Genomic DNA, 27,741 nt, shown 5'->3' on the forward strand with positions numbered 1-27,741 from the left:
AGGGCTCCTTTTATTGGGGGATGACAGTGGGGAAAGGACAGCAACCTTTAAAAATCATCATCAAAAAATGTTAAGTAACAGTAATAACAAAAATCAAGCATCAAGTTGTATATTCTATACGCACATATACAGAACCCCAGAACACAGGACTACAAGTGTAATCTGTAAACTAAAATTCAGCAAAGATGAATCAGTACTGGAAAATCAGGAAGCAAATAACAGAAATAGGTAAATCTGTGATTAGTGGGTCTTTCCCCAGAAGGCTCTACTCCCTGGAATTGGGATGATGTCTGGTGTGCCTACAGTCCTAAGACCCACCTTGGACTCTCCTAGAGTTAATACCCAGTATTACTTCTAGTATAACCCCTGGCAGTCAACTCTCAATTTCAGAATGGTAAAGATCCCAATTGGCAAACTGAGGAGCCCAGTTTGACAAAGAACTAAAAAGTCACCCATTAAATGAAAGCTACATAAACAGTCTTACAACCTTCAAATCAGATTAGCCAGTCCCGACCTCAGACAGTGACTCTACGTGTCTGAATGCCATATGGTACAAAGAACAGATCTGTGAGGTGAGAGATGGGTTGGCTGGAATTTGCTTTATCCTTGAAACCAAAGCCATATGGTGAAGGATTCCCTAGATGGCTGGTGTGATTGAACCAGCTGTTTCAGATACAAAGGCAGTGTAACATTTCAGGGAGAAGGGAGTGAGGGAAAGAATCCAATTAGCTTCCATTTAGGGCACAACCATAAACATACTTTTACAAAAATACCATCATGACCTTATTGTATGACAAAACATCTTTGCTTGAAAATAAATGTGCAATTTTTAACACTAGAACAGTCTGTTCTTAGGAGGTCTGCTCTTATGCTAAACCAAAAAAATTAAAATTAAAATTTCTTTCCTAATTAAAAAAAGTTAACCTCAGAAACTCTGGCAAATTTTGCTGGAGATTATGGTTGTGCCTTGGACTCGGTGATTTTGAGATGCTCTGGGGACATCCAGGGGGATGTGTCCAGTAGGGAGCCAAGGAAGAGGGACCAGACAGATGGGAAACATCTGTGAACCCACTGGAGCTGGCGACCTCTCAGAGGGATAATCCTCCAAGCATCTCTGGACTATCTACCTCCCTCTGTGATGCCACTGACAGAGAGAGTGCCCCAAGAGACACACACAGCTGGCAGAGGGAACCAAAGTCCCTTGGTCCTGGCTAGGCCAGGCCAGAGCAGCCCCCTAGGACTGCCCGGTGGCAGGCACCGGGCCCAGCTCTGAAAAGTGTGAAAATGGGTGTGAGCTAAGTCACTTCCCAACAAAGGAGGGCTGTTCTCCCTGGCATCTAGACCGTCTTTAAGAACCAACCCTTTCTAAATGAAAATTCACGGCCACGCCACGCTCTTCCCCAGCTCGTAAAGACTGACGGCAGGCGCTAAATGTTTATCTTTCAAAGTTATCCTGGGAAGGGTCAAGGACGCATCAAAAGCACACGAGTCTCTCACAACAAAAACACCCCTTTGGTGTTGCCGGCTCTGAGGTTCTTTCCCCCTCTCTCCCTGCGAGAACGCTGCCCGCCCAGGCTTCGGTGAAGCAACAGTCGTCTTCCGGGTTTGCACTCTTCACACTCTAAGGACAGGGAGCCCGCCGAGAGCAAGTGAGGATATATACCCCCTAAGGGAGGATATACACAGTCTGGGGTTCTTTCCCAGGAATGCTGAACAGGGAGGGAAGGAGAAGGGAACGACCATTTATTAGGTACCTATGTGCCAGGCACCGTGCCAAGCGCCTTACACGCATTCTCTTATTTGGGTTGAAACCTCAGCTCTGCCATTTACTTCTGATGTGACTCTGGGCCGGTCACTTAAGCCTCCCCGTGCCTCAGTTTCCTCCTGTGTAAAATGATGACAAGGGGACAGATGGCCTCCAAGGTCCTTCCCAGCTAGGTCTAAGATCTTTCAGATTCTCCCACTTTTCTTAAGCTCTCCACATGGGCTAGAACGGTATTACAGCCACGGCCAATGGACAGGCCACCCACCGCCGCCCATCACGGCAGCCCCTCCCAGAACTGGCAAAACAGGGATCTTCTGGACAGCCAGCCTCCGCAGGAAGCCTTCCCGGAGGGAGAAGTCACCCCTCTAGAGCCGCTCCTGGTCTGCAGAAGGGCCACATTCTGAGGACACACCTGGGAGGACGAGGAAAGCCAGGGCCAGCAAGGAGCAATCACAGGGATGAGCCGCACTTCTACACCTAACAGCATGTGGCCCTCAGAGCCCCCGGCCCCAGCACCACCCGGGCACTGCAGCATCACTAACCTGAGGATCGGGCCATCTCAGACACGTTTGTCTTCCCCTCCTGCCCTTTTCACACACGTGGGAACTGAGCGGCCAGATGTGACCCGATCCTGTTGTATATACTCCCCCCCCCCATAGAACAGAAGCTCTGTGAGGCCAGGGATTGTCTTATTTTTGCCTCTGTATATCTCCAGCACCTGGCACCCAGCTGGCACACAGGAGGCACTTGGGAAGTAACACCAGAACAAAGCTAAGCAGGGACTGTTTTCCTCTATTTGTATTTGTGAGGTGCCTTTCCCACATTTCCCCCTTCCACCCCTGCAGTGGGAGGCTATCTCCCATTTACACTGTACAGATCCTGTCTGTATACAGTTGTCTGCACGTTGTCTCATCTGACCATACAGATCTCATTTGTATACAGTTGTCTGCATGATGTCTCATCTGACCGTACAGATCCTGTCTGTATACAGTTGTCTGCACACTGTCTCATCTGACCATGCAGATCCTGTCTGTATACAGTTGTCTGCACATTGTCTCATCTGACCATACAGATCTCATTTGGATACAGTTATCTGCACATTGTCTCATCTGACCGTACAGATCCTGTCTGTATACAGTTGTCTGCATGATGTCTCATCTGACCATACAGATCCTGTCTGTATACAGTTGTCTGCACATCGTCTCATCTGACCGTACAGATCCTGTCTGTATACAGTTGTCTGCATGATGTCTCATCAGACTGCGAGCTCCCTGAGGTGCACATCCTCTGCCTCTACAATGCCCGACCCACAGCAGGCCCCCAATAAATGCACAATGCCCAGTACGTAGCAGTGTTTCATACAAAATGCTTGTGGACTGATTAATCCCAAAGGGGCTGAGCTCAGAACCATCTTGGTCTCAGAAAGCAAAGGCTGAAGCACAATTTCTTCTTACAGGGACGGGGGCTGATGTCACTCATGTCACCTGACGCAGTCACTGTCAGTCGGTTTTACCTAATTGTTTTTCTTCGCTGCTAGATAAGGTTCTGGGGAGATGGACGGGCACGGGGACACACACACACACACATGCGCGCGTCAGGAAATTACTGCGGCACAAAACAAAAGACATTAATAAAACTTCTTAAAAGATTAGCAACCCGAGGCAGGAGAAGATGAAAGATAGCGGTTTTAGACAGGCAGGGGAAATGAGAGACGCAGAGACAGGGAGGATGGCGGTGGAGGTGGCCAGCAGCCAGGCAGCTGCGCATGGGACTGCGGGGAGGGAGCGCCAGGGAATGTTTCTAAGCATTTGGAGATCTTGTCAGGTTTCCAGTGCACTTCTCCTGGATCCAACCCAGTAACCAGTTGCCTTAGTAACCAGACCTCCCAGCCGAGGTGATGAAGGCAGCCTGCTCACCACATAACAAGCATCTCCAAGAAGCACAAATCCAGCTCCTTCCTAAATAATCAAGGCTCCCCCATCCACCGCAGCAAATCAGACGCCAGAATGGGCAGCGGCCAGCGGGGTCCAGCCGCGGAAGGCAACGCTGGCATGGGGCACACAGCCAGCAGCAAAGTTTCTTCTTCTAAGGAGACAATAAGGAAATATCTCCAAACTGACTGAGGCCAGGCTGTGATTAGAAAGACCGGACAGCACCAGGTGAATGCCCACATGCCACCAGGCTGGCCAGAGATGGCATCCACCCCTGTGAGCTCTGCCCACCCCCCAAGCCAACAGTGTCCGTCCAAATGCTTCAAGCACATCCCGGAACAGCCCACAGGCTGGCCCATAAATCGCCTTGAGCACCTCACAAGGTAATTAGAAAGCATGGCAGTCACGACGGATGTCCTCACAGGCAAATAAATCCATGAGGAGACCATCCCTTCTCCGCCAGAAGGCAGCTCAGCTCACCTCCGCCTCCTGCGAGGAGGCGTGAGTGAGCTGCCTGTCATAGACTGGTTTCAAGGCTCTGCTGAAGCCTCCTGAAAAGGGCCACAGAGGCTTCCAACACCCACTCACTGTTGGGTGGGAAGTGTAGCTTTCTAAAAACAATGGGGACAAGAGCTGTCTCCGTCCACCCCAAAATCCAAGCAAATTCTGTTTCACGAGAAGTCTCCTCCTTTTGTCAATCAACAATCATTTAGTAGGCGTGCCCAGCATCATGCCAGGCTCTGGGGTTCGCGCAGCCTCCATTGCAGAGGGTGAGACACCGTGGATGTGGAACGCTAAAAATAAAAGGTATCTTCCCTCAAGTAAAAAGCCAAATCCTCCTCCTCATAGACCTGCATTAAGATGGAGTCCTCATGAGGGCTGGAGCTCAGAAATAATAGTGAAATTGGGCAGAAATATCCCCATTTCACAGATGAGGAAACAGAGGGAGGACAAATGAAGTGTCTGAGACAGACTCAGGTCTTCCTGACCCCGGGTCTACACACTGCGCCATCTGCTGAAGGGGGCTGGCTGGAAGAGAACATGGCGGCAAATCACTTCATGCCAATTTCGGTTGTACATCACTGTCCACTGATGTTCTCCCATGACAGTGTGTGTGTGCGTGTGCGTGTGCGTGTGTGTGTGTGTATGTGTGTGTGCGAGTGTGTGAGAGTGTGTGTATGCGCACATGCGAGTGTATATTTGGGAGTTGGGGGACAAAGAAGCCCAACTTCTCAAGAGTTCCTCACATTACATGAGCTTACACAAGGTCACATGGAATCTGAACCCAGACCCCTGACCACAAATCTAGGGCTCAGTCCATGGCCTTCTGAAATCTTAAACTAGATGTCTTTAGAAGTCACCGAGCTGTTGTTTTGTTTTGTTTTGTTTTGTTTTTTTACAAATAATGAAACTGAGGTCAACAGAGGAAGAATAAAGCCAGACCAAAGCGGCCTGTAGCAAGTGATGGAATGGCCAGGCCCAATCTGGACACAGATGAGAGGGGCTTTTTTTCAACTCTAAACCTCGATTTCTCTCCTCTTTTCCTGTCCCATTACCAAGACCCAGAGGTGTCAGAAGAGCTGGGGGAATCACACTCTGGGCAACCCTCCCCATCTAAGTTGGGCCTAAGATCCAGTCCATCTACCCAAACCTGGGCGTGTGAAGAACCAGGTTAGCTTCTGCCTTTAGCAAAGCACCATCTATACACTGAGGCTTTTCATCATAAACTCCAAGAAGATTCAGATGAGTGTGAGGGCACAGAATACGATGAAGGACGGACCTTTGGGGGAAAGTTAAGAACAGTATTGAGCCCATGGAGCTGAAGAATGAGGACTACGTGAACAGATAATGAATACCTGAACAGATAAAACAGGACACAGACCAAGGTTTCTAAAACTGAGATGAGGAATTCTTCTTGGCCATAAAGAAGGATTCCTGCACATAAAAGCTTTCAAATAGTCAAATGAATTGCTAAAGAAAAGAAAAGAAAAGAAAAGAAAAGAAAAGAAAAGAAAAGAAAACCCCGGCAGACGCCCCTCCCACAAAGACCTCCAAGACCAGGAACCCAAGTCTATTGATCTCAAAGGACTGAAGTGCTGAGGGGAGAACCACCCGGTCCCCCCCACTGCATAATCCTTCACTTGGGTCTCCCAACGAGTCCATTAACCACTGGGGCTGCCAGCATTTAGAGGCATTGCTTCGCATCAATTACCTCCATGAACCCCAAACAGCCGGGACAACCTTCCAGGGCTGGGCCATAAAGGAATCTGTCACTTAGCACCCTTCTCTGAGAGCCAAGAGGCTTATGAAGCCACACCCCCAGCTCTCCTTGGGTCCAAGACAAGAGAAACACAAAGAGTGGGAGCATCTACCTCTTTGAAATGATCCACAACAGAAGACCACCTTCTGAGCAGGATCCTCAGAATCCTCCCCAGAAAAGGCACACTGAGGCTCAAGTTCAGCCCACACAGATTGCCGTGCCTAAAACCTGACACTGGGGTGCTTCCACCCCGTTCTCTAGAAATTACAGCATTAACCAGAAGAATGGGTTGCTCCTCCTCGTCCCCGCTGGCTGTGGACATCATCTGAGTCCTCCTTGCTCACTCTAGCCCTACAATACCCCCGGCCAAGCACCCACCTCTGCCTGGCCACAGCTAGGCACAATGTGGGCGGCTCCAAAGAGGCAGATGGACGCCCAAGGGAAGGACAACTCCCTACCCCTTAGAGCCATCCTAAGCTGGAAAGGGCAGCCTCCAGAAGGAGTGGGGGCCCGTCAGCCAGAGGTGGCCATGCTGCAGCGGGGATGATGAATCTGAGGGGCAGCAGAAGCATCAGACCTGGAGTCTGAGGACCCGGGTGTGAATCCCGGACCTGATGCTTCCTACCTTTATGACCTTGGACAAGTTGTTTCACCATTGTGGACTTCAGCTTGCTCATCTGTAAAATGAAGAGGTTGGCCTACATGACTTCTGAAGGCCTTTCCAAGCCTGACACTTTGTGATCTACTCTTAAGGTCAACCAATGACCTCTACAGGATATGTATCCAATCGTTTTCAGTCGTATCTTACTCTCCATGACCCCAACTGGAGTTTTCTTGGCAGAGATACTAGAGTGGCTTGTAATTTCCAGCTCATTTTACGGATGAGGAAACTGAGGCAAACAGGGTAAAGGGACTTGCCCAGGGTCACAGAGCTAGTAAACAGGATTTAAACTCAGGTCCTCCTGACTCCAGGCCCAGTGCTCTATCCACTGCACCACCTACCTGCCGCCCCTGGCACACATAGAGACATATGTTTAAAACACCAAAAGGCAAACTAAGACCCCTTGCCCTCCATCCCCCAAAGCACAGAAAAAAGATCTATTTAAAGCCCTGTTATATTCCCCTGGTTCTATACTGGTCATCTCACATAAATCAGGGTCATGAGAGATTCCTCTAGCAAAGGGGGCATTTCTGGTAGAAGAATTTCGAACCAAAACATACTAGATCTTAACTGGAAGTGACCTCAGGGGCCATTCTAGACTAAACCCCTCCTTTGACAGATGAAGAAATCAAGGCAGACAGGGGTTAAGTGACGTGCCCAGGGTCACACAGCTAATAAGTGTTTGAGGTAGGATCTGAAGTCACATATGCATAAGCTTTGATGAGTTTCTGAAGCCAAGCTAGGCCTGAAACGCAGAGAAAGCTTTCAACCAAATGCAAAAAAAAAAAAAGACGCCAGATCTCTGGCAGTCATTATTCACTCCCCTAACTAGCATGTTTGGATTTAAAGGGCGGGTCTGGGCTTTCCTACTTACAGACTGCTTTGTTGACTAATCCAAGAAAGGATACATGGTTTAATTTAATTGCCTCTTGCTGGGTCTACTAATTGAATAGCTCCTCGTTTTAAAAGACTGCTGGACATTTAATAATGGAAAGCCTGCCAAGTCTATGTGTTACAAATATAAGTAGAGCAGCGCACAGGGCTCAGATACAAGGCAGGGCCAAGAAAGCAATGTACACAATGACTACGAGAATGTAAACGGAAAGAACAATGACCACAAAACATCGGAAAATGGCACATGGCTGAGCCCAGACACCCACCTGCACCACTTCCTTGGCACAGGGGGAGGGCGAAGGAGGAGCAGTGTCCAGGGGTGTGGAACATGGCACTGATTGGATTTTTTTCAATGTACTGTTCAGTTTTGGCCATTTTTTTTCTTTTCTCCTATTCTTTTCAAAAAAAAATCTTTGCTATAAAGAATAGTTTTCTAGGATGGGGAAGACAGAAAGAGAGATGGAGGACGTCTAGAGGATGTAAAAGCAAAAGGTATCAATAAAAATCCAAAAAGCACAGCATAAATTGAATTCCTAGAAAGCAAATCCTATTTTTTCACTAATTTACAGAATAATATCAAAAATACATTGAAAAGGCCACACAACCACTGCTCGCTCCCCCCTACAAATCAATATTCAGTCGATGAGCACCAGCCACACTGGTCAATATCCTAAATAAATTCTGATTCTCATTTATCGACGTTCATTGTAATCAACAGATACCCTGGAGATTTCATTTTGCATTTTTCCCACTAGTGACAGGGGCACACACACACATAGAGAGAGGTTCAGTGAAAATTCTCAAGGAAGACTCTGAGATGTTTTTCAGGTTTCTAACAAGAAACTTCCATGACAGAATGTAAGGTCCCTGAGAGCAAACACTTGTGCATTGCCACGGCCTAGCATAGTGCTTTTGCCCCATTAAATGCCTCATTAAGGCAGAGAGGTGGGCATCATGAAGACAAAGCCCGACCTGTGCTGCTGAGCTCCGTCCACTGTTTCAATTTCTCATAAGGAAGAGCTCGGCATTGGGGATGGAAGTACGAAGGAGAGAGAACTCTTATAATGGCCAGATGGAGGATGGACCAGAGTGGGGAGAGAGTCAAGGAAAGCGGACCTCCTCCCACCAGCAGCTATTGCCACAGTCGAGGCATGAGGCAATGAGGGTCTGAACCAGGACGGGAGCCATGTCAGAAGAGAGAAGGGGGCATTTTCAGAGATGCTGCTGAGGTGAAATCTACAAGCCTTGGCACCATATTGGATATGGGAAGTGAGAGATAGTGAGGAGTCCAGGATGATGCCTGGGTAGGGAGCCTGAGGGACTGAGAGGATAGTGGTACCCTCTACAGTAACAGAGAAGGTAGGAGGGGGAAGGTAAGGATTTGGGAGAAAGATAATGAGTTAAGTTTTAGATATATTGAGTTTAAGGTGTCTATGGGAAATCTGGCATCCAATAGGCAGTTGGAGATGCAAGACTGGAGGTTGGGACAGAGGTTAGGGCTGGATAAACAGATCTGTGAAGCTTCTACAGAGATAGTGAAATGGAAGCTGATGAGTTCACCAAGCAAAACGGTATAAAGAAGAGAAGGCCCAGAAAGGAACCCAACACACTCCTGGGCTAGTTTGATCATCATAATTATCCAGAGTTAAGTTTTGTTTTGTCCTTTCCAATGACGTCAAAAATGCATATGTTGCTCTAATTTAGATGATGTCACTCATCATTGCAACAGTGCACTGTTTCACAATCATCTTTTTACAGAAATTATGAAGATGATATGATGTCTAAACATTTTCAGAGCCACATTCCAAGTATAATTGTTTTTTAAAATGGAGGCAATCTGAACATCCAACAAGACCTTGACAACAAGGTCAAACAAGTTGTGGCACATGAATACAATGGAATACTTTGATGCAATTAAGACTGAGGCAAGATGACCGCTTGCCTGGGATGCTGAAGTAAGGATCCATTTTGGGCATGGGTTGGGCTACATCAGGGTTGCTTAAACCTGAGGTCCATGAACTTTCTTTTTCTTATCTTGATAACTGGATGTCCATATCATTGGATTCTTTGCAACTCTATTTTATTCATTTAAAAACTTTTTTTTTTGAGAAAAGGTTCAGAGCCTCCATCAGATTGCCAAAGTGGTCCATGGCACAAATGTGATTAAGAATCCTTGGACTAGATGGCGGCCGGGTCCTTTCCTACTCCAAGGTTCTGGGATTCTGACCCAGCTGCTGATCTCAAGTCCACAGAGAAACTGCTTAGGATCAAGAGCGAGAGCCTTCGCACAGCTGGATGCAAAAGCCAACAGGAAACCAGCCTTCACTTTCCACACATGCAGTCTCCTTGCACATAGCAAGTCCTCAGTAAAGGCTAGCTGAACTGAATTACAGACACTGGGCACGCTTTGCCAAATGAATGCGATTTCAAAAGAAAAAAATTTTACTTCATTCTGAAAGACGTTTTTCAACATGAAGGGCCACCAATGCATACGGGGGAGAGATGAGCTGCAAAGTCCCGAGAAGAGTTCAGAAACCGAATCAGACCAGCCGAGAGGTCTTCTAATGAATTGTCCTGACACACCTGAGGCTCGAGAGCCAGCAGAATCACAAGCTTTGGTGCACTTGTTTTTTATTCCAGATACTAAGCCAGGGGAACAAGGAATCACTGAAATGGGAAAGTTGGCTCATTTCCTCTCCCAAATCCTGCTACAAGCCTCAGGCTCACGCTTTTGAACTCCAGTTGAAAGGGGCACCTCTCCGAGGCAACAGCCACAGGGCAGAATCAGTCACAAAATCTGTGAGCGGGAAGGGACCTGAACAGCTCTCTAGTCCAGTCCAAAGTGGACAACACTCCTGACGCGTGGCCATCCGACCTCTACCAGGATACCTCCGGGGAAGGGGGCCAGCCCCCTCACTAGCCCATTTCACTGCTGGACAGCGCTTGTGGCTGCAAAGGTTTTCCCGCCATCAAACCAAAATTCGCCTTTGTAACTTCCACTGGGGTCCTCTGGGGCCTGAGAGAAAAAAGGCCTTTCAAATCCTTCAAGCCAGCTATGAAGGGCTAGCTCTCCCTAGCCCTTCTTCTTTTTTCATATTTCTCTTTATACAGCACTATGTAAAAATATAACACTCTCTCAGTGGAAGGTCAACTTCTGGAGGGTAGAACACTTTCATTTGGAGGGCTCTGTGTCCTAGAACACAGCAAAAGCTTAATAAATACTTATTGGATTGACTTAAAAACACACTGATAATAGTGGTTTTGACCACAGAGGCTCGTTTAGAAATTTATTATAAAAAGGATATGAAGAGCACTATAATATTTCCATTTTTTCCAGGCTACATCATCAAAAAGAAAATAAGTATTATCATCTGTTTAAGAGTAGAACAAAAGGTAGAAAGCATTACACACTGTGGGATGCAGAGGAAAGAATGACAGTGTTGAAAACCGGGAGGCTGGGGTTGGACTCCCCGCACTTCCTAACTGTCTGATCAAATCACTTCAGTTTCCTGCATCGGTGCCCTCATCTGTAAAATGGGAATAATAACTCCTCTCTAGGTGACATGAAGGAACAAACAAATGAATGAAAAAGCAATTATTAGGCACTTAGTATGTACAAAACACCGCGTGAAGTGCTGGGAGTACAAGGCGAAAAGCAAGAGTCTACATACAGCAGTAACAGCTTCCAAAATGAATCCACAAAATGTAAATGTATAGCCTATACCAGATTGTGCACCATCTTGGGGAGGGTGGTGGGGAGGGAGAGAAAAATTAAACTCAAAAGCATATGGAAATGATTATTGATGAATCAAAATAAATTAATAAAAAATTTTTTAAAAATAGATGAAAAAAATGAATCCACAAAACCTTGCCACAGTAAACCACATGCACACATACACACACTCCCACACTCCTACACACCCACATACACGTGCGCACACATACACACACCCTGAGTGTCGGCCACCAGTTATCACCAGGAGGAGCCAGGGAAAGAAATGCTGAGAGAATTCACATTCCTTCCCTACAAACATCCAATTGATATTATTAATGCAAACAATTTCTAGATTGAATCACAATTCCCATTTTAGTTATCAGTTGTCAATCATCTGGAGAGGGCTGGGCACCTACAACCCCAGCCCCGCCCACGGCCCAGGTCAACAATAGTACGTTTAAGCTTGCAGGAGGGAGGACAGCAGAGAGAGACTGAAGAATGAGCCATGGGTACCTAGGACCAATCCTCTCTGATTCTGAAATACAGACATCAGACTGAAAGAAAGACCGCCCCACCCCCCACAAGCCAAAAAGGAGTTTTGGATAAGCCGCTGTTTCTGCACGATCTGCTTTTCTTACCTCCCCCCTCCCCCACCCTCCCTTCACACCATGAGCTGAGGTCATTTCACCGACTGTCCTTCTAGAGGTCAACACCTTGGAGGCCACCAGGTCTAACCTGTCCATGAACAAAAATCCCCGTTCAGCCAGGGGCCATGAAGCATGGTGAGCACATGCATCAGATGATGGCCTGAGTGGTCACATACTCCAACCCTCCCATTTTGCAGCAGAGGAAACTGAGGCCCAGAACAAAGTGATTGTCCTTCTCCTCCCCCTCCTGTTTTTACTGCGTGGCTCTGTACACACGACATGAAAGTTAAGGCTGATCACAAGTCATTCGCAAAATGAGACAGGAAACAAATTTCAATATTAAAGGTTTTTCTTTCCTAAGGGCCAGGATTTCTATCCATATGTGACTGAGTGTCCCAATCAATCCACAGGAGAGGGTCTCCCAGAAGCAGCCAGAGGCTAGTCCCCCAAACGTGGAGCCCTGACCATGGCATGAGGGGATGGCCTACCTCGCGGACGTCATGGAGCTGGGCGGAATAGTGACTCTTTGATCTTCGGGCAGCAGCGGGTGACTTGTGGTGGGTGACGGTGACCACCGTGGGGGGCGCGGGGGTGAGATGTCTCTGGCTACTGGGGGATGACGAATTAGATGTTCCGTGGGGGAGCAAAGTCAGGCTTCGGCTCCGTGAGCTTGGAGGGCTCTAGAATAAGTAGAATAGAAATCTTTTAAGAGACTGGCACAAGAGGGCAGGACACAGCTCCCAAGCACCTGGAGGGACGTGTTTTGACTTGGTGTGGGGGTACAAGCATATATGGGTGTGGGAGTGAACAGGGAGGGAGATGATGAGTGGGAGCTACTCTAATCTCTTTAACAACTCAAAGTGAGTGAACCAGCCTACATATGAATTAACATCTGGGCAGCTAGTTGTTGAAGTGGATAGAGCCCTGCATTTTCAATCAGGAAGTTCAGAGTTCAAATCCTGTTTCAGACACTGACTAGCAGTGTGACCCTGGGCAAGTCACTTAACCTCTGTCTGCCTAAGTTCCCTCATCTATAAAATGGGGATAATAACAGCACCTACCTCCCAGGGCTGTTGTGAAAATCAAATAAGATAACATTTTAAAAGGTTTTTTTTTTTTAAGAACCCTAATGCATATAGAGATACTAGCTATTACTGACCACCAAGGAGTATTTTTAAGGACTTGCTGTGTGATTAACCCCTTTCAGAATAAACTGATCACTTCTAATCTCACCCCCACACCACTAACTCAGGCCTTGGATGCCACCTCCCTCAGCCTCTCCTTCCCTTTGGTTGGGGGGCTTGAGGATATAAAGCACTGAACTCCTCCCAAAGCTTCCCTTAGAGGGCAGAAAGTGGGTGTCCAGCTCAGTGACTGTCCATCTGCAGCTCTGCTTGGTTTCAGCTCCACAGAACTAGGTGCCCCATGCCAAGTACCCCCCCATGTTCCCTCACACCTTTTCCAGCCTCCATTTGTGTGCTGTCTTCCCCATTAAATAGTAAGCTCCTTGAGAGCAGGGGCTGTCTTTTTCTTATTCATATTCCCAGTGCTTAGCACAGTGCCTGGCACGTATGAGGCACCCAATAAATGTTTACTGAAATTGAACCGAACCGCCAGGCCCTGACCTATATGCTAGAAGACAAAGAAAAAGCAAAAGTAGTACGGGCCCTCAAATAGCAGACATGCTAATGCGGGTTGAAAACAAAAATTGGAGAACGCATGAGAAATACAGACTAGATGGAAGGTGACCCCAAGGCTTCTCAGCTCCCCAGAGGGCAGGCAGGCTGCTCAACTTTAGCTCCGACACAATTCAGCAAACATTTACCGTGAGTATTCATGTAGAAGGTCAGGCAAAACTCCCTAACAATTTGGAGCTGTCCACAGGGACAGGGTGCTGAACTATGACCCCTCAGACTATGTCTTGCCTCTGCCACTAAAGTGCTGGGTGAGAGGACCACCAGAGAGTCAAACCAGAGAGTCATCTGCTCCAGTCCAACCCTGACCAGAGTCCCCTCTGCAACACTTTAGAAGTGGACCGCCAGTCTTTGCTTAAACGCCTCCAATTACTTTTCCCAAGGCAGCCTTCTCCATGTTTTTTGTACAGTTCTAACAGGGCAGCTAGGTGATGCAGCAGATAAGGTACCCGGGGTGGGGGAGAGGGGGAGAAGACCCGAGTTCAAATCTAGCCACAGACACTGAGTAGCTGTGTGACCTTGGGCAAGTCACCTCACTCTGTATGCCTCAATTTCCTCATCTCTAAAATGAGCTGGAGAAAGAAATGGCAAACCACTCCAGTATCTTTGCCAAGAAAAACCCAAATGGGGTCACAAAGAGTCAGTACATGACTGAAATGACTCAACAACAACAAAAAACTAAACTGTTTTGAAGGCCGACAGAAATTAAGCTTAGATCAATATCTTATATAACACATGAATACAATACAGCCTCATTGCACTGTTAAGAAATGCATTTAAAGAACTCGGTTAAACTTGGGAAGATTAATGAACTGATGCAGAGAGAAACCGGCAGAACCAGGAGCAAAATGTATACCATGGCCACAACACCGCACAAGAAAGCAGCCTCAACCAGAACACCCATCAATGCAGCACCAAGATGACTTCAAAGGATGATGCTGAGTGTATACGCCTTCTCCTGCCTCTGGGTAGAGACACGGCCGACAAGGGGGTTGAACAGAGGAAGCTGCAGTCAGATGCAGCCAGGGAATAGTAGGTAAATAATTAATAAAATGTTAATAAACACACTGCTTGGCCACTTCCACCTGCCGTTCCTTGGGAAAACTACTTAATCTTTCAGCGAGGTGGCTCAGAGCACTGGCCCAAGAGAAAGGAAGACCAAGCTCAAATTCAGCTTCCAACATTTGTCCTGGGCAAGTCACTTAGTTGCTGTCTGCCTCAGTTTCCTCATCTGTAAAATGGAGCTAATAATAGCACTTACCTCAAGAGCTGACTATTCTAAAGTGATTCCATACCAAGCCCTAAAGAATTTGAGAGCCTTGGTTTTATCAGCATAAACACACATTCTTGCCAGGAGCTGTTCATCTCTACTGTAGTTGTTAGCAACCTACCACAAACTATCACATACATCCATACCTGCTTACATAATGTATTCCCGCCAATGAATTGTAAGCTCTTGGAGGGCAGGAACTGCCTTTCTATACCCAGCACACTGTACCCAACATGCACTCCATCAAGGACTGCAGATTGGATTCGGGTCCAAACACCACGCACCGCCATGATCCACATTAGACCATCAAGTTTTTTAAAACAAACTTAAATTCACTTGAAACATATTTAGTTAAAAAACCTCCTTGACACCATAAATGAGCTTACTGCATGCCAGGTTCCATGTTGAGTTCTCAACCCAGCCCTTGCCCTCACAGGGTCACAGCCTAACAGGGCTGATGATACGTCAGTCACTAGGTCTGTACAAAACACAGACAGAGCAAATGGGAGAGATCTTCAGCCACGGTAAAGCCATCAATGGGCAAGGAGAAACACTGACTGCCTCCATGCCCCACATGGTGCTCTGCTAGAGCTAAATCCAAAATTTAGGGCTTCAGCATCACTTGCGAACTGCGGGATGGACAAAAGGTCAACTTCCAGTACCCAGAGTGAAAACTGCCACCAGCCACTATCTCCAGTCTGCGGTAGTAAGACCTGTGACAAGCTATAAGTCTGGCAGCACAAGGCTTACAGGAAGCCATCTAAAATCCACACAGGATCCCTTTAGCAATGGGGATCACATGGGCGACATCACAAAGAAGCAATCATGGAGGGAGAAATCCAAGGCAAACTCAGCGTCCATCTCTTCTCACTCTCAGGATGAAAGCAGACCGCCAGGTGTGGACCACATTCAAGTCCAGGAGAAGACAGATGCTGTTAAAACTCCCACCAAAGAGAAGCATATACCTCCTCTTCCCTTCACGCTGCCTAGATTTTGTTTTAAAATCTGGGTTAGGGGGCATCTAGGTGGAGCAATGGATAGAGCACCAGCCCTGGAGTCAGGAGGACCTGAGTTCAAATCCAGCCTCAGACACATGATACATACTAGCTGTGTGACCCTGGGCAAGTCACTTAACCCCAATTGCCTTGCCAAAAACAAACAAACTAACAAAAAATCTGGGTTCGTATTCAAAAGGAATGCACACAGCCAGGTGGTACAACGAATAAAGCGTCAGACCTAGGGTCAGGAAGATTCATCTTCCTGAGTTCAAATCCAACCTCAGACTGCTTGTTTTCAGGTGACTGCCAGGTTATCAGGATCCCAAGCACAAAATGTGCTTTTGTGTCTCCTTACTTCAGTGATTGGCTCTCCCAGACAAGGAAAATAATGACGGGAAAAGTGGCAATTAAAGAGAGAAGAAGGGTCAGCGGCTGGGGACACCAAGAACCAGGTCACTGGAGCTAAGGCCAGGAGTAGAAGCGGCGCATCTTCACACTGTAATTACAAGCAGACCTGTTTTACAGAAAATCTCACCACAAGGCTCCTTAAAATATTGCTCTCTGCTCATACAAATTAAATGAGATACCGTTTGGCAAACAAGTTTGCAGGAGCCCATTCGGGTTGTGGCGAGTTTTCTGCTGGGCAAAGGAAATGCATTAGATTCTATGATTTACAAACAACCACCATGATAAAAATGATGATGATGACAGCTCATATTTACAGAGCATTTAAGGTCTTCAAAGTGCTTTCAAACAATCTTTTGAAATAAAATATCAAGGTACAAACTGAGCTGATCACTGACTGATGGACTGGTCCCATTGACAAGAGGGTGAGAAATGCTTCTCAAGACTTAGTGGGCTTGGAAGAAGGATAGAAGGGAGGAGGGAGAAGATGGCTCCAACAGAGGGCTCAGTGCAAGGACAGTCTTTCCCCTTTAACCTGGAGGACATACTTCCCAGAAAGTCAAAAGCAGAAAGAAAGGCCCCACCTCTACCCAGGATTTCATAACAGGGGTGGCAAAGAACAGCAAATCAAGTCTGCATCCATTAGTCAACATGCACTGATTAAGTGCTTAAAATACATGGAAGTGCTAGGAATACAAGTAGAAGGAAAGACAGTCCCTGCCCCCAGGGAGCTCCCATTCTAATGGATGGTGAAAGGTGGGAAGGGATGAGTTTGGAGAGACCAGGGCATCCAACATGAGAGCCTGGTAGAAGAAGGGGAGACGTGGAAGGCCCGGGTACTCCCCCTTCCATGGAAGCTCCAGGATGAGCCATTCAATCAGAGGGAGAGGACAAAAGGACAGAAGACACAGCCAATGGGTGGATTCCAGGACTGGAGTGAGGGGTTGGGAAGAAGGGCTAGGGCAGGGTAGAAATCTGGGGTGCAGCTGGGAGGTGAAGGGCTGAAAAAACAGGGGCAAATGGATAAAAAAATAACAGAAAATGGTTTTGTCCTGGAGTAAAGGATGAGAGAACTTTAAAAGTCACCTTGATGCCAACTGACATAAACAAAATCAGAACATAAATAATGATTTCAATTATGCAAATGAAAAGAAACCAATTTTGATGCTAGAGGAGAGATGAGGAAATGTACCTCCCTCCTCCCAGAAAAGAGGTGGGAGCCTGCTGGTGCCAAATGGCACACACAGTCACAAACTATCACACTGCATCAACTAGTTTAATTTAACTGTTTTATTGGGTTACAAGGGAGGGCTCACTGGATGGATGGATGGAGGACCCATAAATGACTACAACGTAAAAACAAAAGGCATTAATAAAGATTATTGTTTTAAAAAGGAGGGTTCAATACATAGCAAGTACTTAATAAATGCTTACAGGCATTTAACTTCTATGAATGGCCACTTCCACTCTAGAAAAGGCTTCAGGGACACTAAATGACTGAGACTTCCAAGTCGAAAATTCAGCAAACTGATTATAAAACAAAACTGAAACCACATTAAATTTTTTTGCTCCATTTTCTTGAATCCTCCCAAGAAATGTCTTTAACGATGCACTTCAAATGCAGTAGCTAAGATCAGCCGAGTTGTACGGTTTGCTTGGTTTTTTAAACCTACCCATGCAGGACAAAATTTCCATACTCTGCCCATCTTCTGTTTTCCAAGGAGATCAATGCACCATTTCTAAGCGTGCAGACGCCATGACGCCAAAACGTCCAGAGGCAGAAGGGCCCTCAGAGGAGGAGGAGGAACCAAGGAAGAACCCCATCTAGGCCACTCGGGACAAGTGCCATCCAACCTCTGCCTGAAGACCTCTGACAAGGAGGACAACAGACTGAACGCCAGAAAGACTTCAGAGCTCGTTTCATCCAACCCCTCATTTTACAGCTGCAGAAATGGTGCCTCGGAAACAGGAAAAGAAGTGCCCAAGATGCCACAGGCAGCAAGTGGCAGACCCACGATTTGAACCCAGGTCCTTAGAGTCCAAATCCAGCCCCCTTCCCCGGTACCATAAGGGGACTGTATGTATACACAGAATGGGACATCCTGGGTCACACTAGGCAATTCCAGGTAACAGAAAGGCTGCCAGATTTGGAATGAGAGGATCTGGGCTCCAATCCCCCCCTCTACCCTATGTGACCTTCAGCAGGTCCGTGGACCCCCTCCCCATCCCGGGCCTCTGAGGCCTCCCAGCTCAGCAAGCCGAGGATTTGAGCAAAGCACTCACCCCCCATGCCATGGAACCATACGTCAGCCTTCATTTCACTCTAAAGTAATACAACAAAAATCCAGAAGAATAGGGAAAGATTCTCAGATAAACTTTTTTTAAATAAAACATTTAGTATTTTAAACAACCACTTAGAATTTACGGTTTACTAGTACTTAACATTTCAACATAAATGGGTCATTTTCAGACGAACGTACTAGGGGATTGTCTTGGTACAATATGAAGAATCACTCTTCCTTGACCTCGTCAGCTTACCATCTCATCTCAAAGCAAAAACCAAGACGGAAATAGGATTAAAAAAAAAAAACTGGACCTCTGAGTTCACTCCTATTATTAACATCTCCAAAATTTAAGCAGTTATTTAAATGTTGACATTTTACTTTATTTCGCACACACACGTTATTATGTTTGCTTTCCTTTATATCTCTATATATTTTATGCATTTTTAAAACATTATTCTGAGGGGCAGCTAGGTGGCACAGTAGATAAGAGTACCGGCTCTGAAGTCAGGAGGACCTGAGTTCAAATCTGGCCTCAGATCAAGCACTTGACACTTACTAGCTATGTGACCCTGGGCAAGTCACTTAACCCCAACTGCCTTTTAAAAAAAAAAAAACACATTATTCTGAGAAAAAGCATCACCAGACTGCCAATGGGGTCCATGACATAAAAAGTTAAGAACCCCTGATTTCTTTTTTCTTTACTTTTTTTTTCCAGCAAGGTAATCGGGGGATAAGTGACTTGCCCAGAGTCACATAGCTAATAAGTGTCAAGTGTCTGTGGTCGTTCTTTATTTTTTAAATTGTTTTTATTTTATTAATATTTCCCAATCACATGTAAAAAATTAACAATCATTTTTTAAAATTCTGAGTTCCAAATTCTCTCCCTCCTACTTCACTCCCTTCCTTGACAAGGCAAGCCATTTTACATTGATTATACATATGAAGTCATGTAAAGCATATTTCCATATCAGCCTTGTTACAAAAGAAAACATAAAACAGAAATAGAGTAAAAAAGAAGTCTATTCCCAGGTGCATTCAGAGTTCATCAGAAGAACCCCTGATAATCATCCTTTTAACTTATCCCTTGGCCCAAAACTCTACCCCAAGTTGCCCTCAAACTTAAAAAAGAAAAAGAAATGGTATCATTACCCAAGTTAGAATTTCCTAGCTAGAAAGACACGGCTGTTCTTCTGAGAGCAGAGCACCCAGAGGCCTCATCAATGAGCATCGGAAAACACTGATGACTGATTACCCAACACAGAAAAAATGGCCACAAATGGTTTTATTTTGTTTTCTTTAATTATATTCCCTGTACGTGAACAGGCCAACTGAAGATGAAAAAGCCCAAGGGACAATAAGACCCCCAGCATTCCTGTGCTCAACAATTTACCAAGCACCTGCGAAACCTCAACAGGATGAGAGCTGGAGTGAGCAGAGTCACACCATCCACCATGATGAAGGCTGGAAGGAATGAAGAGTAGAGATTCTGGGCAAAGAGTCTTTCTAAATGAAGAACCGGCCTGCGCCCAGCTCCCATCACACCTGGGCTGCTTTTCCAGGGGTCTCATGCTCAGCTCTCTTTGGGACAAAATACAATTTTCTGAAACCCCTCCTCTATGTCACCAGCCATTTTTCAAATGTTTCACTAATGTTTTCTTTACAGACTATTTCTCCATAACATCCCCCTGCCACGAAACTCTCTTTATAAAAAGAAGAAAAGCATTCAAGCCAAACCAACAGATGCAGACATACCCAAGAAGTGTATACCACACTCTGCACCCACAGCCACCCTACTTCTCTACTGAAAGAGGGAGATGCGTTTCATCATTAGTCCTCCAGCAATCCTCATCGGGTTCACAAACAGAGTCAACTCAATGCACCAAGCATTTATTTAGTGCTGACTGTGATCTAGGGCACTGAGCTGGGCTCTAAATTCCAGGATCAAGAGGAAAACAGCCCCTAGAGCCCAAGGAACTTAGGGAGAATACATCACATAAAGAGATCAGAGAAGGGAAGAGAGTCCTAACAATAAAAGGGGACCCCAAATGAGCCTCAGAGAATGCTAATGGGTCTAGAAGGGTGTCCATCCATCCCAGGACAGATTAAAGCCACAGTCATGGAAGAGATGGAATGAGGAACCAAGGCAAGTCAACAAGCACTGATGAAGCCCAGTGCTAAGCCAAGAGTCCCTGGCCTTAAGGGGCTACACCCCAATGGGGGGAGACAATACAGAACAGGAAGCTGGAAAAAGGGAGGAAGGGGAGATGAGGTGGGGAGCAGAATGCTGGCCACTCTGAAAGGCATAGACTTTTTATAAAGCATTACATCTTTTATTTTGAATGCACTTAACCTCACTCTTCCACTAATGTGCTTCTGCAATGCCTAAGTGTGGTGTGGAGGGGACCCTAAGGTCCCAAAGGCTGAGCTCACAAAGCCCGAGGTCCAGTGGTCATCCCTCCCACGAGCTGGAGGGACTCAAGGTCCTGCCCAGGGACAGACAGAGAGGGCATCTGAGGGATGACTTTAAGGAGAGAATGACTCACTTCTTTGAGGGTTTGGAGCGGTCACATTCCACACCCTGCCCTACACATGGGCACGCGCGCACACACACACGCACCTCACCAACAAAAGCTTGGATTGCCGATAATGGGAGGCAGCAATGGGGGTCTCTGCCGAGGCCCCCAGGGCACGCTGCTCAAGCCTGACTCCACACACTCATCACGGTGCCAAGTCTTCTCTCTCGTAACAGACTGCCCATCCTCAGGGGCAGAGATAACTCCTTACTTGTCTATTTTCCTCCCGAGGAAGGAGGAGACAAGACGATGAGGCTCCAAAAATGGCCGTTCTGTGCCTAATGCGGTACCAGCGGAGGAGGGGGAGGGAGAAGGAAAGGGTGAGGACTGACTGAGGCGGCTGGCGGTGTAGAGGTGAAAACACTAAGCCTGGAGTCAGGAAGACCTGAGTTCCAATTCAGCTTCAGTTGCTTTCTGGCTATGTGACCTTGGGCAAGTCACTCAATCTCTCAGAGACAGTTTTTCTTATCTCTAAAATGAGAAGCTTGGATTATTCACAGACTTCTAACATCCCTTCGGGATCTCCATTCCCTACGCTCTCAGACTGCTCGGCCAAACGGGAGACGAGTGTCTCTGGGTCTGTGGGCGGTTGACGCCCTTGGCTTATGGTCTGTTGGCACGACCTCCCCACCCCCCAACATGCATGAAGAACAAAAGGTTTTTACCAGCCTGGGAGGACACATCCTAAGTGTATCTACAGGCAACCTCTGCCCACCTGACCATCCTCAGGTGATTTCTTTTTAAGGCTTTACTTCCTTTTCCCCAATGAAAAAAAATCTATTTTCTCTCCCTCCCACCTTCCTCCACCCACTGGGGAAAAAAAGCCTGCATTAGTCATGTCCAGAAATTCTGTCTCCTTGTGCATCAGACTCCAGGTGATTTCCAAGGCGAAGTCTGTTATCGCCACCCTGGAGATGGTCATTTCTGGCCAGCACTTCTCCTCCCTCCTACTCGCCCTCGTAGACAAGAACCCACCCAGATTATCTCCATCAGAAACACAGGGCAGGAAAACATCCAATTTGGCCAGGGCAATTCTGTGCCCATTCCAACCACAGAGAATTAAAGTTAACTGCGGCATAAACGTTTCCTGTTTTACAGGAAAAAACTTTTGTATCCCGCTCCTGAGAGAAGCTGTCCACGCGGTGAAAAGCCCGTTCTAATCACGAGCAGCCGACATGACTCGAGGATAATCAATAACCCATCTCCCAGAAGCATTGATCTCCCCACAGTGATGCTTTCCTTCCCAAGGCTCCGTCTTGGTAGCATTTCAGGGGAGAGGGGAGATCCCACCCTTTTGTCAGTAAGCCTCAGACTCCAGGGTTCGTGAAACAAATCCCACTAATGATCCCTCTGAGCCTTGTGGAGTTGATGGTGGTCAGGAAAGAGAGGCAGAGCTTTGTAAGTAGCCCACGGAGGGGAGCAGCCACACATGATGCCGTGTGGGTACCAGGGCAGACAGGTGCAGAGGGAGGCCCGTTAGCACGCGCCCTGTGCTACCACGTACCTCTGTGAGCAGCTGGGCTTCTCGGGCTTTTTCATGATGCATTTCTTTTAACTGACTGCACACATGTGCACACCTCAACCCACCTCACCTACACTACACACACACATACCCCTTTCATTCCTTCCACTCAGTCAAACACAAAATACGCTATAAAGCCTTCATTGAGTCAAGGTTTGAATTTGCCAGGTTTGTTTCTCAGATGGGGAGAGGGGTAGGGGGCAGGGGTCTCAACACCCCATTGAGAAAGGTTCCCAACTAGGCCAGGTAAAAGAGCTTTGCCTCCAGGAGTCAGGGTGGGGCCACCACACCCAAAACACTCAACCTCCGGCTTGCCTGCACCTCCAAGACCACCAGCCTCCTCCAAAGCTGACTCAAGCACCATCTCCTACAGGAGGCCTTCCCTCCCCACTGAACCGCTTTATCTTTACTGGGTGAATCATGTGTATCCACATGTATTAATCTATTTCATTTCTGCCAGACAATGTTCAAAGTTCCCAGAGGACATAGCGTCCCATCAACATACCTCTGCACAAATTATCCCCATCTCTAAACTGACGACAATGTCCTCCTTCCTTCCCAGGGCCTCCAATCCCTCAGCTTCCTTTAAAGCTCACCTCAAACACCAAATCCTGAAGGCAGCCGGGCAGTACAGTGGGCAGGGAACTAGGCCTGGAGTCGGGGAGACCCGAGTTCACATCCAGCTTCAGACATTACTAGCTGGTGATGGTGGGCAAGTCACTTAATTTCAGTTTGCCACCTTTAAAACGGAGACAATAACTGTACCTCCCACAGCTGTCTCTTATGAGGATCAAACACAATATCTGTATATACTTAGCAAGTTTTAAAGTTTTATTTATATTATCTATAATATATTTCTAGTATTTATTATTTATAACATATTTCTATTATATATTATTTATTTTAAAGTTTTGAAGCATTATAGAAATACTGGCTATCATTATTCCGGATGCCCTGCTTGTTAATGCCTCCTCCCACCAAAAGAGGAAGTACCCCGCATTTATTTTGTGGATTCTCGCTTGTGCACACACGCTGTTTCCCCTAACAGAACGTAAACAAAAGGTCAGACACGGACTTTGTATCCTCAGCCTCCAGTGTTACGCCTTGGCCCAGAGCCAGCACACAGCAGGCACTTAATAAATGTTTATTGCTTGACTGGTTGGTGAATAATAGGTCCCAATACACTGACTGAATGAAAGCCCGGGTAGAATGAGGGAGGTCCCACAATCCCAAGACCAGGCCTCCTTTTCTCATAAACAGAACCTAAGATTCCAAAACGAGGCACTTTGGGGTTTCCTAAGCTCCCAACAAGGTCTGGGAAGGGTGGTCGCAAAGGAATCCGCCACAGGAGAGGACGACCCCCAGAGAGGGAAGCAGGGAGGTCTGGTTATGAAAATGGACCCGAGAAGCAGACCTCTGTGGAAACAGAGGGCGGGAGAACCGGCCAGTGCTGGGCCCGGGCAGCCAAGGGACGAAGAAAGGGGTCAAAGTGTGGGGGTGGGAGCTGCCGTTTTCTAAAATCTAGAGACGATTCTAACCAGGGAGATGATGGTTGTGGCCAAATCTGCAGAGTATGAGGGGCCTTGAAGAACTAACAGGCTATTCACAGCACAACATACTGATGGCTGACCAGTGTTTCACACGCATACACCCCTGCGTGTGGTCCTCCCGCTGCACATCTGGTCCTCCCCACGGTGCCGCAAGGTGGGTCCTGCAGGTTCCAATCACAGGGACAAGGTCCTTGACCTGAGGGCTGGGAGATTATTTTTAAAGTATTTTGATCATTATGTCTCAATGTAATGGGTTTCCTTTCCTAGTATTTTATTTGACACATTTAAAAGTCTGAGTCAAAGAAGGGGGTCCACAGGCCTCGCCAGACTGACAAAGGGCCCAAAGGGCTGATTCCCTGACCGATAGAGGCCAACCCTTTCATTTTCCTGGTGGGGACATAAGAATCCGTATTCTTAGAGGCCAAAGGGCTTGCCTGACGTCATACGGACAGTAAGCAAAGGAGCTCCACGTTTAGGGCCCTTCCCACAATGGTGGACAATGCTGACTTGGGTCTACAAAAAAATTCAATTTAAAGTAAGACTGGGTGAGTGAAAAGGTAGCTAATTCTGCAACAGTTGAAGCTGCCTTCCCATTAAAGCGCTCCCCTGGAGCCCAGACCCCCTTGTCCTCCCAGGCAGGTTACATCAGGATCTCGTGCGGGCCTACAGAGAAGCCCCTTGGTTCTGGGATTGGCGTCGGCAGCAGGGAATAGCAGGTGGAGAGCTGGCCTGGAGTGAGGTGGTGCTGGGGGACCCTGGGCGGCCTCGCAGTGCCGCCGTCTCCACCATGGCAGCCCCGCAGGACGCGGCTGCAGGGCAGGGGGATATCTGCACGGGTAGAGGGCATTTCTTCACTGGGAGTTACCTACGTCACAATCAGGGTACAAATGTGACTTTCCCCCTTTGACCCAAGAGGAAACATGGGGGTGTCAGGGAAGCCTTTGGGAGCTCATCATGGTTCCATTCAAAGGACCAGCAAAGGGAAGGAGCTGCATTCTGCTTGGCCCCAGAGGGCACAACTAAGAGCCATGGGTGAGAGAGGAGCCAGTTAAGGCGCGATACTGAGGAAACTTCCCCGCTCTGGGAGGTCGGCGAGCCCAGGGCCAAGGACTGATTATGGGGCATTTTGTAAAGGGGCTTCGTGATCAGGTATGGGACAGCCAGGCAGTGCCACAGTGCATGGAGCACTGGGCCTAGAGTCACGAAGACTCATCTCAGACACTAGCTGTGTGACCTTGGGCAAGTCACTTCATCCTATTTGCCTCAGTTTCCTCATCTGTAAGAGTGAGCTGGAGAAAGAAACGACAAACCACTCCAGGATCCCTGCCAAGAAAACTCCACACAGGGTCACAAAGAATTGGACACGACTGAAAAATGACTGAACAATAATCAGGTGTGGGTATTCAGAGCTATCTCCCAACTCAGAGCCTTGGCGAATGAATCTGTGGTTTGTTTTTTTTTTTTAAACCAGTGAGGACACTCCCTCCACCAATGTAGATCTCCCCTGCTCCATAACTTCTAGCCTCCGAGAACTACCTAGAGGACTGAGAGGTAAAGGTACGTGTTGGGGTGAGGAAGAGAGATTTGAACCCAGATCTTCCTCACTCCAAAGACTCTGGTTCTCTCCACTACAGGCCGAGCGGTCTCTTGATTCTGTGATCACACTGGTAAAGCGAGAGGCTGGCTCTCAGGCCTAGGAATCCCATTTCCAAGTGCAAGGTCACAGTCGATGCCCTAGGAGAGGTGAAGGATATTGTCATCATGGAGGTCTCTGGGAATGGACACAACCACTACCCCCACCATCATCAACCACTAACATTCACAGAGCATCCTAAGTTTACAGAACACTTTAAATATTCTCTCATTCAATTCTCACTGCAGCCCAAAGAGATGAGCGCTATCATTATCCCCATTTTACAGACAAGAAAACTGAGGCCAAGAGAGGCCAGTGATCTATCTACCCAGGGTCAGTGTCAGTGGTCAGATGTAGCGCTCTGTGCTCTCTGGCACCCCCTAGCTGCCTCTAACCAGACTTAAGAGCTAAGTCCTCTAACGGGATCACAAGGAGCTCGACTCTGCAGGATCAACTTCTGCCAGGATCAGAGGCCCAGATTCTTAGTACTAACCGCACACAGGCGGTATTACGTGGCTGGGAAGGCACGGGGTTCTCCAACCACAAAATCAGGGTTCCCCGATGGACTGAACTGATATTCTGGAGCCACAGCAGACTGACCACACTGACCACAACCATCAGGAAGGAAAAGAAACAAGGAAGGAAACTGGATCAGAGCGGGCAGTCACAGAACATGCATTCACATCACTTGTCTCATGGGTGCGCCCACCTGGTTCTGCCTCCCCGAGGACGAACAATTCCCCAAAACTTTCCACCCTCCCCTTTTTTGTTTATTCAGGTGGTTGTTTTTGTTGCAGATGGTTTTTATTTGATATTCTCAGATGAAGGCGTGATCTCATCCGGTGCCACCACTCCAAACCTCCACGCCTACCCTGCCAGGGCCCCCCAGAAGCTGGCCACGGCGGAGGAAGCTGGGGGGGTGACCCCTCCAGCAGGGACCATCATTTCAGGGCACATCCACAAGGGGGCCAGCCCCTCTAGCCTGATGGGGTCTTTTCTCCGAGACCACAAGGACACCAGCCGGGTCCTCAGGCTGCCCACCTGCTACCCTTAGACCCTTGCAAGAAAGATGAACCATCTTAGTTTTCAACCGCACATTCCCCTGCTGACATCTTTTACTCTGGCTCTTCCCCAAAGAGTGCCACAAGCCTGTTCACACTAACCACTCGTGTCTCTCCAACGGCCTCTGTGTGATGGTCACTTTCAGACCTTTGGAGACTACTGTGTGCCGGGCTTCACGACCATGCAGCACACCTACGTGATGTTAGGATTAAAAATATGGGCCTCTAACAGAGCTTCTGAAGAGAATCCAGCCCACTCTACACCTCCTGATTAATTCCTGGCCAAACTCACAGACCACTGGTGCTGCCCATCCCAGACAGATACGCTCTGATCTATCAGATCTACTGCTTGTCCATCCAACTGTGCTGATGGCAAAATTGGAGCAATTCTTCATCCACTTGGTTTTTCCTGTGTGCATGGTTAAGCCAAACTCGAGTTGTTCCAGATCTCTTCCAAGAAGTTCTGCGACGTTCCAGGGCTTGCTGCCTGCCCCCAATGCAATGACATCTGCTCACGCAGAAGGAATTCATTTTAATCTGGGCTCTGCCGGATCATCTCCATCATGGTGGCAAACATCTCTGGAAGCCACTCACCCATCTCTCTTTTCTATGCCTCACCCATTGTTCGTAACCAGAGGATTTTTAAGCAAAGCTATCTCTGTTATTCTGTCTTTCAAGGAATCTTTAAATGATTTAAGTTATGGATGGGTCACATCTTATTGGAAGGGAGGTTTTAAAGTGGCCTTCTGTCCTCTACTACATCAAATGCTTTATTATATCCAATAAGCATTCAGCACGATGGGATACTGTACGTATAAAAACCCTTCCTCTTTCCATCAGCTGGGTAGGAGTAAAGCCATCACCTACTCTACTGAGG

General features: G+C 47.4%; 1 protein-coding gene across 1 annotated transcript in view; it reads right to left on the reverse strand.

Annotated features, from left to right (window-relative positions):
• OSBPL10 (oxysterol binding protein like 10) overlaps positions 1–27,741 on the reverse strand; it is a 256,026-nt gene that overhangs the window by 127,859 nt on the left and 100,426 nt on the right. Inside the window, exon 5 of the mRNA XM_027871943.1 lies at positions 12,362–12,553. Within this exon, the coding sequence (XP_027727744.1) occupies positions 12,362–12,553 (192 nt within the window). The remainder of the gene's footprint in view (positions 1–12,361; positions 12,554–27,741) is intronic.

Source organism: Vombatus ursinus, unplaced genomic scaffold (assembly GCF_900497805.2).
Source record: "Vombatus ursinus unplaced genomic scaffold, bare-nosed wombat genome assembly UNPS02014799.1, whole genome shotgun sequence".
NCBI lineage: Eukaryota > Metazoa > Chordata > Mammalia > Diprotodontia > Vombatidae > Vombatus > Vombatus ursinus.